General features: G+C 58.0%; 1 protein-coding gene across 4 annotated transcripts in view; it reads right to left on the bottom strand.

Annotated features, from left to right (window-relative positions):
• Positions 1-12,284: 12,284 nt before the first annotated feature.
• ADGRB2 (adhesion G protein-coupled receptor B2) overlaps positions 12,285-14,323 on the bottom strand; it is a 44,650-nt gene continuing 42,611 nt past the window's right edge. For 2 of the 4 annotated variants that reach the window (XM_030887946.2, XM_045299021.1), the window contains 3 exons: positions 13,575-13,610; positions 13,248-13,346; positions 12,285-12,772 (listed from right to left, as the gene is read on the bottom strand). In XM_030887946.2, the coding sequence (XP_030743806.1) occupies positions 12,587-12,772; positions 13,248-13,346; positions 13,575-13,610 (321 nt within the window). In that variant the 3' untranslated portion in view covers positions 12,285-12,586. The remainder of the gene's footprint in view (positions 12,773-13,247; positions 13,347-13,574; positions 13,611-14,323) is intronic. The other 2 variants (XM_045299020.1, XM_045299022.1) reach the window with 1 other exon arrangement.

Below are 14,323 nucleotides of genomic sequence, written 5' to 3'. Positions count from 1 at the left end.
CCGCCCCTGTCACGTCCCGCCCACCCCTGGCCCACTAGTCCGGAGAGACCCAGATGCTGGGCATCCGGCCCCCTGGGACTGGAGCCGGACCCAGCTCTGGGAACGGGAGCAGAGGCGAGAGAAATGTGGGCTGGAGACCAGGAGGGCGTCGGAAGGCGACAATGGCACTGTCGGCCTGCAATCCTGCCCGGCTTCGAGGATGGCGGGGCTTCGGCGGCCCGGGCACTAACAGAGGCCCGGAGGCTGGGCCCTCGGCCCTGGCGTTGTGGGCGCTTGACGAGGGGCGCGGGACTTGGGCGGGGGATGTGCACAAATCAAGGCCCTTCTCCCAGCGGGAGGGGGGCAGGAGGCTGAGCCCGGGCTCCCAGCAGCAGCCCTCCACCTAGCGGGAAGCCTGGGAATTGTGGAAGGAAGGGCGGGCAAGGGGCGTTTGCCCTCCCCCAGTACTTCCTCTCCTGGAGGTCAGCGGGTCGCAGCCCTGCCCACCCGGCTCCCCAATCAGCGCCACCTTGAGACCTCACATCGGAGAGCAGCAGGAGCCGTCGCCCCACATCCTGCCCTCCTCTGGCCCTCAACCCCCAAGTCCTGGGTCCTGGCCCACCGTCATCCACACGTCTCCATCCCCAGCCACGGGTCCAAGCTGCACCCCACAACTGCTCTCCTGCCTCCAATCTTGCCCCTCCCCTATCCATTCTGCACAGTCACAGTGTTTCCGCAACAGAAAAGGGATCACACTGCCTCTTTGGCTAAAATCTTCCCATGGCTTCTCCTCCTCAGGATGAAATCCAACGGGAACGCGGTCGTCCGAGGCTGGCCACCTGCCTGGCCCAGCTCCATTCCCAGCCCCGCTCGCTCCCAGGAACCAGTGAGGAGGATTGGTTCCTTACACACCTGTGTGCCCTCACAGGCCTTGGTGCCTGCTGCTCTCTTACCGTGGGACTCTGGTTCTGGCCTAATCCTTACTGTCTTCGGGGCTCTCCTCCTTGGCTGGCCTTCCCTGGAGCCCAGGTTCGAGTGAGGCACCCCCAGTTCACACCTGCTCTCTGAGGGCATTCAAAATCGTATCCTCAGCGCCCAGCCCCGTGTCGCTTGCGTGCTCTGAGCGTGCTTGCTGAGCCCACTACTCTTGGTGGTTAGAGAAGAAGACCCAACTCCGACCTGTCTAAACCCCTCAGTCACTTTCACAATAAAATCCCAGCAGCTATCCTGGGCTTCGAACTTGCCTCCCGCTGCGGCCTCCCCGCCTGCAGCACGACCCCCCTGCACCCCTTCCCCTCTGTCCGCCCTCAGTCCATCCTGGCCACCCAGCACTGTTGCAATTCCCCGAACTTGCGGGTTGTTTCATGCCTCCGTGCTTTGCTTACGTGGCACCCTCTGCCCGGCGTGCTCTCCCTGCCCTGTGTCTGCTGAGCTTTCATTCCACACAGCCTGCGTGTGCAGGGGTCCCTTCTTTCAGAAGCCTCTCCACAGCCTCCCTGCAACCGAGGGGAGCCCCCTCCGGCTCCGAGGCCCCTACTCATCTCCCTCATCCCCCAGCATCACCAGCTATGCCCTTGGTGCTCAGGAATTGTCCCCCGAGTTCAACACTCCAGATGCCCCCCAGCTCGCGCTGTGACCTGAGCTGCCTCACCCCTCTGCAGGGCCTGGTTTTCCTCTCCATGCAGTGGAGAGTGGGGGCTGGGGCTCAGTGGTTCCCTACAGAGCATCCATGTCGTGGCACGGTGGGTGTGCAGGAGCCTGCCCATCAAGTGCAATTCCCCTGCGCGCACTGCAAGGCAGGCAGGAAGGCAGGGCGCCGCTTAGACCTGCAGCAGCACACAGGGCACCCAGGCATGGCCACCTGGTGACAAGCCCCCTCACCCAGAAGTGTAACTTGGCCTTCCAAGTGGGGGTGCACTGTCCTCCCAACCCCCTTCCTCAATCAGCCCTTGCGCTGACAGTGAAAAACGGAGCCGCAGCCAGAGCTGCCAGTCCAGCAGGGAGTTAGTATTCCAGGAACAATGTGCCTGCTGCAATATGCATGCCCTGAGGCGGGTGTCCTCCGGGGCGCTCCCCCTCCCAGGCCTATGCATGCGTGCCCCCTTACACACAGACACACGAGCAGACACAATCTGCCTAGGGCAGGGTGGAGAGAGCCAGACTCCAAGCTCTGCCTGCTTCCTGGACATCCACCCCCTGCTCTGCACACCGCCCCCCCCCCCAACTAAATGTCCAATGAGTCCCCAGATGCCACACTGGTCCCTTCATTCATTTATCCGACAATATTAAGTTCCTCTCCCACGCAGGGCGATGGTCTGTGTGCAGGGCCGCGACACAGCCCCATTCTGCCTCAGGCGCTCACAGGCTACTGGAGGACATGCATGCAACAGGCCAGGACGACATCCCTTTAGAGGGTGAGAGAGGATGCCTTGGGAGGAAATCGGGAAATCAGGTGCGATGATAAAAAATGGCTCAGAGGGGAGAGAAGGGGTTTAGGAAGGCTTCTGAGCAGGTGGCAACGGACTGTCGATCAAGTGATTGACTCAGCCAGCATGTCAGACAACGGAGGTTAGAGCCTCTCAGGTGGGGAAGGCAGCAAATGCAAAGTCCCCTGGGGCAGGAGAACCCAGGACATTTGTTCAAGGGGCACATTGGATGCCAAGCAACTGGAGCTCAGGTAGTGAGAGAACGTGGCAGGAGACAGGCTCTGGATGGTGGGTGGGGCCACCGGGCCAGGCCCACCCCGTGGGCCATGAGGACTTTATTCTAAGAGCAATGAGAAGCTTCTGGAAGGTTTGTAGTAGTGGGAACAAAATCTCTCCCTCTCCCTGCTCCTCCTCCTTTGAAATATGTCTCCCCCAGCCCAGGGCCCAGCACGGGGCCATGGCCAGACAATGTTTAATGAAGCAATAAACAACCAAGTCAGGTTCTCTGGCCCAAGAGTTGGCTGAATGGCGCCGGTGGGTGAGCTGGGCTGGCAAGGAGTCCGAGGGCAGCTCAGGCCCGGGGGTCAGGGGGACCAGACTAAGGCACTGCCCTCCCAAGCCCGTTGGAGTCTGCTGTCCCCAACACATAATTCCTAATAGAAACAACACTAATCTATGAAGCATGATCTTTATATGTAGCCTTAAATGAAAACAATTTCTTTGAGGATTTTCTGATTGCAAAACTCCAGATAAGTTCTTCGAAGCTGAATGTCTTTCCTGCTTGTGTATGTGTATGTGTGCGCGTGCGTGCGCGTGCGTGCGTGCGTGCGTGCGTGCGTGTTCACGAGCTGCCCTGCTGCTATCGCAGGGAACATTCATTCTGCCCATTGGGCCGTCCACTGCTAGGTGGCAGGGCTGGACCAACTGTCCCCTTAGTGACTTGGTCTTAGGAGGGACATATATCAAGGTGTACCAAAGGTGCCCCCTGGGCCCAGGCCTGACCTTGAGCAGTCCGAGGGTGGTAAGAAACAGCAGGATGATGGGCAGCTTCCCCTGCCCATCCCTGGCCCTTTGAAAACGACATAGTGGCCCAAGAGCCTCCGAGGTGAAACGAAGGTTCTCCTTCACTGCTCCTGCGTGTTGATGCCGACTCAGCGACCCTACAGGACAGAGTCGAACTGCCCCTGGGGGCTTCTGAGACTAACTCTTCCTGGGGTAGAAAGACCTCTCTTTCTCCCTCGCTGGTGGGTTCATACGTTGGGCTAACTTCAAGGTCAGCAGTTCGAAACCAATCTCAGAAACGCACTGGGGCATTTTGACTTTGTCCTGCAGGGTGGGAGCACGCTTGGGCCCTAAACCCAGCTCAATCTTCAACTTACTGTGTGATCCTGGGCAAGTAAATTACCTCCCTAATGGTGGGTTTAGAGCCCAAGCTTGCCCCACCCCAAGCAGGCCCCATTCCCTTCCTGAGGGGGTGGGTGGGTAGGATGGCCACAAACACAGCCCACCTACCCTTATCTGCCCCCACAGAGCTGGCATAGCACTGAGGGGAGGCCTACCCCATTCAGCCTTGTGGGAGGCTCTGCCCTCCCCTGGCCCCCTCCTTTGCTGCCTAGGTGGTCTCTAAGCCTCTAAGCTCACTCCCCCAAGTTCCTCTCTGGGGCCTGGAAATGAGCCCTAATCTCAGGGTCCACATGGGGCCTGGGAGCGGTTCCACATCTCCAGGGCAGTACAGCAGCGACAGGCTCCATCCCCACCTCACCTCCAGGCTCCGTGTCTGGGCTCCCCAGGGAATGAGACTCCCCACTGGGAGAAAGGTTGAGTTTTGTCTCCCCAGGGCTAGGGCTGGGGACTCAGCCTCCTCACAGATCAGTGATTTTCAGGGGGAGGGGAGGTGGGGTGGCTCAGGGCAGCACCCCAAGGCAGGCCAATCTTCCCGCACCAACTCCAGGCTGAGCTCTGCCCCTACTGGGTCCCAGCGCCCATCCCCCACCCGGCCCCCACCAGCAGATAGGAAGTGACAGATGAACCTGAGGAAGTAGAAGTGGGGGTGGGGGGGTTGATGATCGATGGCATTAACATGGTGCCCAAATTAAATATTGACTTTCGTGGTTGACTCTGGGGACGCCTGGATTGATGGCTGGGGTTGGGCTGGGCCACGGTAAGGGATGGGGACACACCAGCCCAGAGCAGGCTCAGCAGAGCTGGGGCTTGTGAGGGGCAGCTCAGCCCTGCTCCTCCTGCAGGGACACAGGCTGCAGAGCCTGGGACCCTACGTCTGCATCTTCATTGCGTGCCCTGGGAGCACCCCATTGCGTCCAGGGATCCTTCCTCTCTGGTCTCAGAGGCCAGCATTGTTGATATCTAAGCCCTCCCCCCACTTCAGGAGAGCTCAACTCATGAGCAGAGTCAATCTGATATCCATGCCACAAGACCCTGGCCACCCACCCACCCACCCACCCCCCCGTCCGGACGGGGCGGGGGGCTGGTTATTTGGGGTCCACCACTGTAGGATCTTGCAGAAGCAAAGAGCAGCAGTCCCTGCCTTCCTGGGAACTTTCCATCTTCCTCTCCAGCAACCCCACCTTCGGAGGCTGCAGTAGGCCCTGAGCACTCCTCTACCTTTTTATAGCCCCACTTCAAGAACTGTCCACACTGGCTTCGTTTCTGCACCTCCCACTCCCTCCACAGCCCACTCTGCTCTGCTCTCCTGCTGGGTCAGGACTCCAGCCCAGCCCCTCGCCGGGTGAGTCCCAGTCAGTTCTCCAACTGTCTACTCCTGACGTGCTAGCTCCCCTTGGCCATCTCAAAGGTATCTCGAGGTTAACACACCAAGGTCAAATTCACCATCATCTTCCCCGAAGCAGCTCTTCTCCCTGGGCAGGCCTCTCCATGCAGGTATGCGAGGCAAACCCAACTCAGTCTCAGTCCACAGCAGGGGCTGACAATTCTACACACCACCCACACACAGATTCCATCACCCCTCCTAAGGACAGTCTCCTTACTGCTGTCTGCATCAGCAGGCACAGGAACACACACACACACACACACACACACACACACACACACACACACACACCTAGCAGCTAGAACCACCCCGAGAATGAAGAAATCTGATCACGTCAGGCCTCCACTCCAAGCACTTCCTTGGCTTTCCACTGGTCTCAGAGTCCCAAACCAGAACCTGGTCCCCTTTGGCCTCTCCCTTTCCTCTGTCCAGCCACACCCACCTTTCCATTTCTGGAACATTCCATGCTCTTCCCCACCCCAAGACCTTTGAAAATATAGCTCCCATTTGTTCTTGCCACTGACTTGGCCTCGTTCACACCTGCCTTCCCTCAGAGTGGAGGTGAAGTGCCCCTTCCTCCTGCTGCCCCAGCCTGGGGTGGATTGCTTTGTTCTCCCCAGTGTGAACTAGGCATCCATCCATAAGCTTACTGACATCAAACTGGTCTCCTCCACCACAGCACCTGCGGGAGCAGACGCCATGTAGCTTGCCGTTTTAGTCTTAGCCCCCAGCACACCTCTTGGCACAGCGTGGATACTTGTAGTGGTTGGATATGTACTCTTGGCCCCACGGGTGGAGGTGGGGGCTAAAAAGGGGGGTCTATTTTAAGTCCTGACCCTAGCACCCACAATTGTGACTTTTGGGGATACAGGTGCTTGCAGATGTAATCAAGTTTGGAGAAGGTCGTGCTGGAGGAAAACAACAACAACAACAAAGACCTGGCTGCTGAGGCAACTCTGACGCCTGGCGACCCTGGAGGACAGAGAAGAACCAGCCCAGGGGGTCTTTGAGACTGTCATCTTCACAGAGGAGCCCTGGGGGCATACTGGTCAGCAGTTCAAAACCACCAGCAGCTCTGTAGAAGAAAGACTGGGCTTTCTGCCCCCATGAACAGCTGCAATCTCAGAAACCCACAAGGGGGGCGCTATGAGTCAGCGTGGACTCAATGGCAGTGAGTCTGGTTTCTTTTCTGGTGGCATAGACGCTTAAGCATTGCCATACTAACTGCAAGGTCAACAGTTCAAAACTACCAGCCATGCAGAATTGACGCGATGGCAGTTTGGTTTGGGGGGGAATCTTACGTAAGCCGATTGGAACTGACCTTTCCGTTAGCATCAGGGGCTTACCCACTGGACCAACAGGGCTCCTTCACTGGACTAACGTGGGTCCCAAGTCCAAGGTGTGGTGTCTCTGTAAGACTTGGATGGGGAGATACAGAAGACACACACAGGAAGGTCTTGTGAAGCCAAGGGCAGAGACTGGAGTTATGTTGCCACCAGCCAAAGCAAACCAAGATTTCCAGCAAAACCAAAGCCCGAGAGGGGGCAAGGAAATATGGAAGGATTCTTCCCTGCCTCAGCCTTGATTTCAAAGAGCCAGCCTCCACTGTCTGAAACCACCAAGTTTTTGTTATTGCTGTGGCAGCCCGAGGAAATGAACACCATTATAGCCAGGGAATCATTTCCCCTCCTGTGAGGGTTAAAGTTTATGCCAACTAGACATTCCCGGGTGAAGGTAGGAGGCGGGAGCCTAACCTATCAATCACATCATAGCCTGATGACGCCTACTTGTGGGTGTGGCCTTTTGTATAAAAGAGAGAGACCCAGAGCTGAGGTGAGTGTTCTTGCCCCTTCACCTTCTCCGGCATCTGGACCTGCATCTGTTTCGTCAAAATCCTGTTCTGCGGATCTCAGGAGCCATCAGCAGATTGCTGACCTCAGATTCATTTGGCTGACCTTGGATTCATATACCTCTGTATCCACCAGCCTGTGTCCCTCCGGCTTCCTGTTCATCAGCTTCTGCAGCTGCACACTTTAAGACAAGCCTCCAGCTTCCATCTGATCTACTGACTCAAACTGAAGTGAATTTACTTCTAGAACAGCGTGAACCAATTCTTCATACAAATCTCTTTGCATATACATGCACATACTAGTGTCACTGGACTTGCTTCTCGAGCCAATGCAACCTAAACCCTCCGCCCCCCCCCCCCCAAGACCTGTTCCCACATCTCAGCAAAGACATGCTGCTCCAGCCAGTTATCCGAACCAGAAGCCAGGCCATCATGTTCGATGCCACCTGGCCCTCCCCAGTTCCTGGATCCATCCAGTCTTATCAATTCTACCTTTGCACGTCTCCAGAAGCTTGTTTCCTCCGTGCCATGCCCACTTGATGTAGGGTCAGACTTAGAGGAGTCATCTCATCCGGCTTTCTGCCGCAGCCTCCAGAGGGGATTCCGCTCCTTGTGCACAGTATTGCTCTTGGCACAAAGACTTCCTGTGCAATACTCAGAATGAAACCCAAACGCCTTGCCCAGGTGTCCAAAGGCCCTTTGCAATCCGGCCCCAATGTCTTTCTCCCACCTAGAGATGTTCTTCCTCTTGAATGCTCACTGTGGTAGGTGTGTTTTTGCCTCCAAACCTTGTCTGGGGCAGTTTGGCCTCCACATTCTGCTTCCATTCTAGCCACCTCCTCAAGTAAGCCTTCCTTCATCCATCTTTGTTCCTCCTTTGGCGAAATTACAGTATTTCTGCCTCACTGCCTGTACCCAACCTCATACACAGCCTCACTAAGCATGTTGTCTCTAAAATATCAGAGCTGAACGCAGCCTCCACAGGCTTCTAGCTCCACCCTCCCCACGCCCCACCCCATTTTAAAACTGAGAGGTCAGTAGAGAAGCCATAGCCTCAGGGTCATGCTCCCTTGCCCCCACCCACTCTGTCTTTTCATGAGTGACTCTGGGCTGACCACAGCAAAGAGGATGCTTCAGCGATGGGTGGGCTGTGCGCTCCTTCTCAGACAGCGGGCCCTAGTGTCTCCTCAACCCTGGCCACGCACCATGTGTTTTGATGGTCTGAGAGGATGAGGATTCGGGGGAGGGAGGGTCTTCCCGGGGCAGGTGGTCTTGCAGGAGTGAAGGGAGGAAAATAAGGAGTTCTGGAGTTAGGACCTTCGACGACTATAGGGCCCCAGGAGCTTCCAGGGTGGCACCAGGAAGCCTGGCGGGAAATGTGTCCAGAAAGACAGGAGGCAGCTACTCCTTCCACCGGGCCCTCCCGCAAGCTGCCCAGGACACCTAATTTCCTTTAATTGGTGCCTAATGGAAGCGAATCAAACCCAATTGCACTTTAATGTCTCTACTGAAGTGCCAGTCATAACCTGCCTCCTTCTCCTGGGTCTGGGCTGCAGGTGGGGGAGAGAGACGGGTGCCGGGTGGGGACCCTTCCCCCAGGCTGGCTGGAAGGAGGGCCAATAGCAGTCCAGATGTCTCCCTTGAGAGCCTTCAGGAAGCTCCCACTGCCTGCTTCCCCTGGCTCAGGAAACACTTCACTCGGGACCTTCTTCTTGCCAACACTGCCCGGGCTTTCCTGCCACCATGGCCCTCGGGGTAGCTGGCAGGGCAGGGTCTGCTCTGCTCTTTCCCCTTTATTTCAGGGGACACGGAATTGACTTGCCCAAGGTCACTGCCTTTGTCCGCCTGGAAACATGCCCTCTAATATGGCGGCCACCAGACTGGGGGTGGGGGTGGGCGGGGAGGTGGCCACACACAGCAGAGCCCACGTTAGGGTGGGGAGTGAGGGTAGTGTAAAACACCTCAGTGGTGATGTTGATATTGATTACATGCTGAAATACCATTTTTGATCTATTGGGTTCAATCTATTAAAATGAATTTCACCTGTTGCTTTACTTAAGAACAACAAAAAAGAAAAAGGTCCAGAGGACATTTTAAATGACATCTGTAGTGAGCTTTCTGTTTTTACCAGCCGTTCCCAGATGAGGATCTGGTCCCATGAAGGGAGGGGCAACCTGCTGACCCAGGAGCCCACTGCTGAGGGAAGGGAAGGAAAGGCTGCGGCTTGGCTGAGCCCCTTAGGAAGGACTCCCGAGGGTGGCAGCTCGCTTTCAGCACCCTGGACAGCGTCCAAGACAGACTTCCATTAGTGCTGAGTGAGGATGGCGATAGCCAAGACGACGGAGCTGGAAGAGGGGTAGTTACCACCACAAAATGCTCCCCTAAATCGAGGGATGCACCCTGTATCCTGCAAGAAAGCCTCCCACTCACCGTGACCCCACAGGACAGAGTCTCCCTGGCCTAAAGGGGGTCCCAGAGCTGTATTTTTCTCCCCTGGGGCGGCTGCTGCGTTTGAATCCCGGCCCTTCTGGTTCACAGTGGAGCACCTGACCGCCATGACACCAGGAGGCCTGGCAGCCTGGGAGGTGATTATCATCATGCCTGCTTTTCAGACATGGAACAATCCACGCCTTCCACCCACACGCTCCGTTGAGACCCACTGACACTGTGGGCCCTGGATTGAGCGCTGACCTGAGCCAGGTGAGCACCAGGTGAGCAAAGGTATGAGCAAGTCCGTGTAATCAGTGTGGCAGGGAACGTGGGAGCTGAGGACCAATCGCTGGGCAGGGTAGGTTACACAGGGCAGCTCAGCTGCATCTGGAAGGCTGGATGGCGAGTCGGCAGGGAGGGGGTTCCAGGTGGAGGGAATGGCATGTACCCAGACATGATCTGAAAGTCAGCAAGGCCCCAACTCCCAAATGACTGCCGTCGAATCCATTCTGAGCCACGGTGACCCTGCAGGACAGGGCAGAACTGTTCCTTAGGGTTTCTGAGATCGTCAGTCTGTACAGGTGTGGGCAGCCTCATCTTTCTCCCATGAAGCCACTAGTGGGTTAAAACCTACAACCTTGCAATGAGCAGCCCCAACTCTTAACTCAGGAAGCTCCTGAGCAAGGTGGTGGCATTTGGAGGCGTTCCCACTGTGGTCTCATCCATGAAGGGGTGGGCTGGAGGCTGTGGGCCGCAGGCAGAGAGGAAAGGCAGGGCAGTGCAGTGAGACGGGAGTCCCGGGATGAAGTGACAAACGCGCGGTGTCGGCCTCTGTGGGAAGGACACCAGCCCCATGCATGGTGAAGGCCAGGAAATCAAAGTCAGACAGGGCCCAGGGACCTGTCCTGGTCACACAGCAAGTCAGTGCCTTGGAGCTGCAAGGACAGAGTGCCAAGGAGGAGCCCAGCTCCTCACTCCCAGCAAGAGCACCCTGTCCCCCCATCACCCACCCTCTCCCTGTCTCTGACCACAGGAGCAGTTGAAGGCCCTGCTACCAACTGGGGCTCCTGCTTGAAGAGAATCCGCAAGGCAAGGCGAAGACCACAGTCCCTCCTCACAGGCAGATGCATAGTGAGAGACTTAGCACGGTGGGAAATGCAGAGAGCTCCTGAGGCTGCTGCTGGGGGTGGGGGTGGGGGGCTGCGGAGAGGAGACAGAGGGCACTGGAGGGTTGGGAGGGCAGAAGCAGCATAGAGAGGCCTGGCTCAGGATTTGGAGCAGGGCTGCAAGGTCAAGGTCAAGGACAGGGGTGCTTTGCTTCAATCAGCCCACCATCCACTTCTTTTGGAGACCTGCCCCCTTCCTGACGGTGCTGCCAACCAGTGAACCCCGCACCCCGAGCTCCAGCAGGCCCCTTCCTTTGGGGGGGTGTCTCAAATCGGAATTCAGGAGTCCTGCTCTCTGGGCTCAAAGTTGACGTGAGTTGGGGGCAGGGTGCCTGATGCCCAGCCCACATTGAGGGCACCTGCCTGGCAGAATGAGGCTGATGTGAGAGTGGCTGGGAGGGGACACTGACCCTGCCTCTCAGCAGGCCCACTGTAGCCCAGGCTGCAGCTGGCACTCCTGGTGGAACCAAGGCCCCGCCCCTCTCCTCAGCTGGCCGTTACCGAAATTCTACCACTCATGCCCACACCGAGGGAGTTTGAGAGTCACGGCCCCTTCCCATGCCTTGTAGTCCTCATCCGTAGGAGGGTGGGCATGGTACTTCCTTCCTTTGAGGATCACATGAGGCAGCTGGTACTGACAAGTGCTGTGGATGCCACACAGCCAAGGGACTGGGGAACCCAGGGCCAGGCGCACAGAGCTGAGAGGACTCTGCCCGAGCCCACCCCCCGCTGGCAGGGTCCCACAGACAGAGCAGGAGACAGAGGAAAGCTAGGCACGTAGGGGCTGTGGCCTTCTGATGGGCCCCACCAGCACTGTCCCCTCCCTCTGACAAGTTGGCCCTGCCCCCTCCAACTGATTGTCAGCTCTCTAAAGGCTCCCCAGAGTCCTTGGGGAGGGCACAGAGGTCCCATGGTAAGTAGCCAGGCCAGCAGCAGCAGCAGAGCCCCAGTGCACAGGGCAGGTCGGCTCCGCAGGCACTGCTCCACCTCCTCTTCCCAGGGCCCCAGAACCCAGCAAGCCTCCATACATTCACTCAGCAGTGTGTCCCCTGCCCAGGCTTCCGGCACCAAGCCAACCAGCTCTCCCACCAGAGCTGCCCCAGCCCACACCCACCCTTCCGTGCAGGCCCTGAGGTCTGATAGAGCTGCCAGGAAGGTCAGACAGTAAGGAGCTGTGCTCCGACTTCCAATACCGATCCCAACAGGAAGAGGGTGAGAGAAAGGAGAGAGGCCAGCAGGTACCAAGCCCAGGTTTCCTCTCTCCGCTCTGGGCGGGACAGGGGTTCCATGTGTGTGGCTCCTGGACAAGAGGCCTGCTGCCCAGTACCAACAGCCCAAAGGGACAGTGCATGCTGGGCGCCAACCCGCACACTCTGCCTTCATTCCAGGCCAGGCAGCCTGCAGCCACTAGGAAAGGCAGGCCGGCTGCAAGAGGCCTGTCCCACCTACCCAGTCTGCTCCCCCAGACCCTCGGCCCCCCCAGGGAACTGGGCAGACAGGGTCGGAGCACAGCTCTCCCCCTTCCAGTCAGAGCCGGCTTAGTCACATGGTCTGAGGAGACTAGGTGAGGTGTGCCAGGGGCACAAAGGGCCAACGTGGGGGTCCCAGAGCCCAGGGTTGGGGAAGCAAGCAGCTCAGCCACAAAATCCAGAGACTGAAATTTATTCCCAACAAAGGTCCCTCCCCCCTCCCCAGCCCGGGAAGGGATAAACAGGCTGGGGCGAAGATGAGGCTCCAGTGGCTGAGGGGCCTTTGAGATACAGGGGGGCGGGGCCTGGCCCCCAGGCCACACTTCGAGTGGCACCCCCAGCCCAGCCGAGTCCACGGCGCCTCCCTGCCCAGCCCTCGGGAGAGGGGAGGGGGCGCTGGCTCCTGGGCTGTTCCAAAGTGGCGTGTGAAAATAGAGAGATATATATATTTATACGCAGCGCGCAGTCCATTGTGGCATTCACACCTCTGTCTGGAAGTCACCGTCCGGCGGCTCGGTGGCCTCCCAGGCTGCTGCCCGGTGCAGGGCCAGCCGCTCCCGGGGCTTGGTGGGAAGTGAGCCCAGGGTCATAGACTTGAAGGTGCTCCAGCCCTGATGACGCCGCTGCTGGGACAGGCCAGGACGCTCCCCCGGGCTGGGTTTCTCCTGTTTGGGAAGGGCCAATACCCACTCACCCATCGTGCAGAGGGACAGACTGAGGCGGCCCAGCAGGAAGGCCCTGAGCAGCACAGACAGTTGAGCAGAAGACGGGCTTGGAAGTCCTCCCCATGGTTCTACTCTGCACACGGGGCCGCCCGGATGGCAATTAATGGGGACAGTGCCGGCGGGGCCAGCTCCTCACCTGCCTCCCACCCCCCCACCCCATGCTTACTGATGATAGCTTTCCACACCACCCAATCCCAGGACAGCATTCACACTGGGGACTGGTCCCGGGGAGGCGGTATGAGGCTGGCCTGGTAAGGAAGAGTGGGTGAGGGGCGGAGAACAAGTGTCTCAAGAGTCCGGTCAGGGAACTCACACTGGACACGGCCCGTCCGAGGACACTGTCCACTGCTATGCCCTCTACCATAGGTCCCGAGTCAGGCTCGTGCGCCAGGTGGGCGGCCAGGGGAGCCCTCACCTTGGCCGTAGACTGGCTGCGGTAGCGGTCGAACGTGTGGAACTTCTGGTTGAGCTCATGGTACAGTTCCGAGTGCCGTTTCCGGGTATGCATCACCTTCTGGATCCACAGGGTGTCAGAGAAGGTCCCCCCTCTCCTCCCCAGTCCCACCCAGGTCAAAGGACAGAGCCTAAGAGCTCCCCTCTCTTCACCCCAGGGCCATGACTGGGGCAGAAAGATTCCACACAGCCTTGGGATCTCAGGGTCAGGTTCTGCAAGGGGACCCGCACCCCTTTAAGGGGTGGTGGCCCAGCCCTTCAGGGACAGACACACGTGCACAGCACTTACTTCAAAGTCCAGGTCTGAGTAACGCAACTTCTTTCTCTGGGAAGGTGCAGGAGGGAGCAGGAAGAAGAAGACTGTTTCACCCAGTGCAAGATACGGTACAGCCAGGAAGCCTGGCTCCCAGGGCTCTGCCCACTGCTGATCATTCACCCAGGCCTGGCCAACGGCCTTATAAGGCACAGTCCTTGGGGTTGTGGCACAGGGGGCAAGGCATGCTGCCCCGGTCTGGGCTCAGGTACTGGCCTACTCTCCCACTGCTGCAATGCACACATGTGATGCACACAGGCAGATACTCATAGGGAGCACGCATGCACATACAGGCACATACAGACACACACACAGGCATGCATGCACACGCACACACACACACACCGGAAGCTGCCGGCAGACACTCACAGGAAGCAAGTACACATGCAAGCACACGCACACACCCAGGCACATACAAATGCACACACAGGCATGCGCATGCACACACACGCACATACAGATGCACACATACAAACACACACAGGCATGCACGCGCATACACACACACACACACACACACATACCGGAAGCTGCCGGCAGACACTCACAGGAAGCAAGTACACATGCAAGCATACACACATACCCACACAGGCATATACAAATGCACACACAGGCATGCACACACACATACACACACATGCTGGAAGCTGTCAGCAGTCACAGGGAGCAGGCATGTCACAGGGAGCAGGCATGCACTCGCATGCAAACACACATACACACGTACA

The sequence above is a fragment of the Echinops telfairi genome, unplaced genomic scaffold (assembly GCF_000313985.2).
Source record: "Echinops telfairi isolate 266 unplaced genomic scaffold, ASM31398v2 ScPeMD7_7457;HRSCAF=8495, whole genome shotgun sequence".
Lineage (NCBI taxonomy): Eukaryota > Metazoa > Chordata > Mammalia > Afrosoricida > Tenrecidae > Echinops > Echinops telfairi.
Note: the sequence above shows the minus strand (reverse complement) of the source record. Positions and strands in the feature narration are given on the sequence as shown.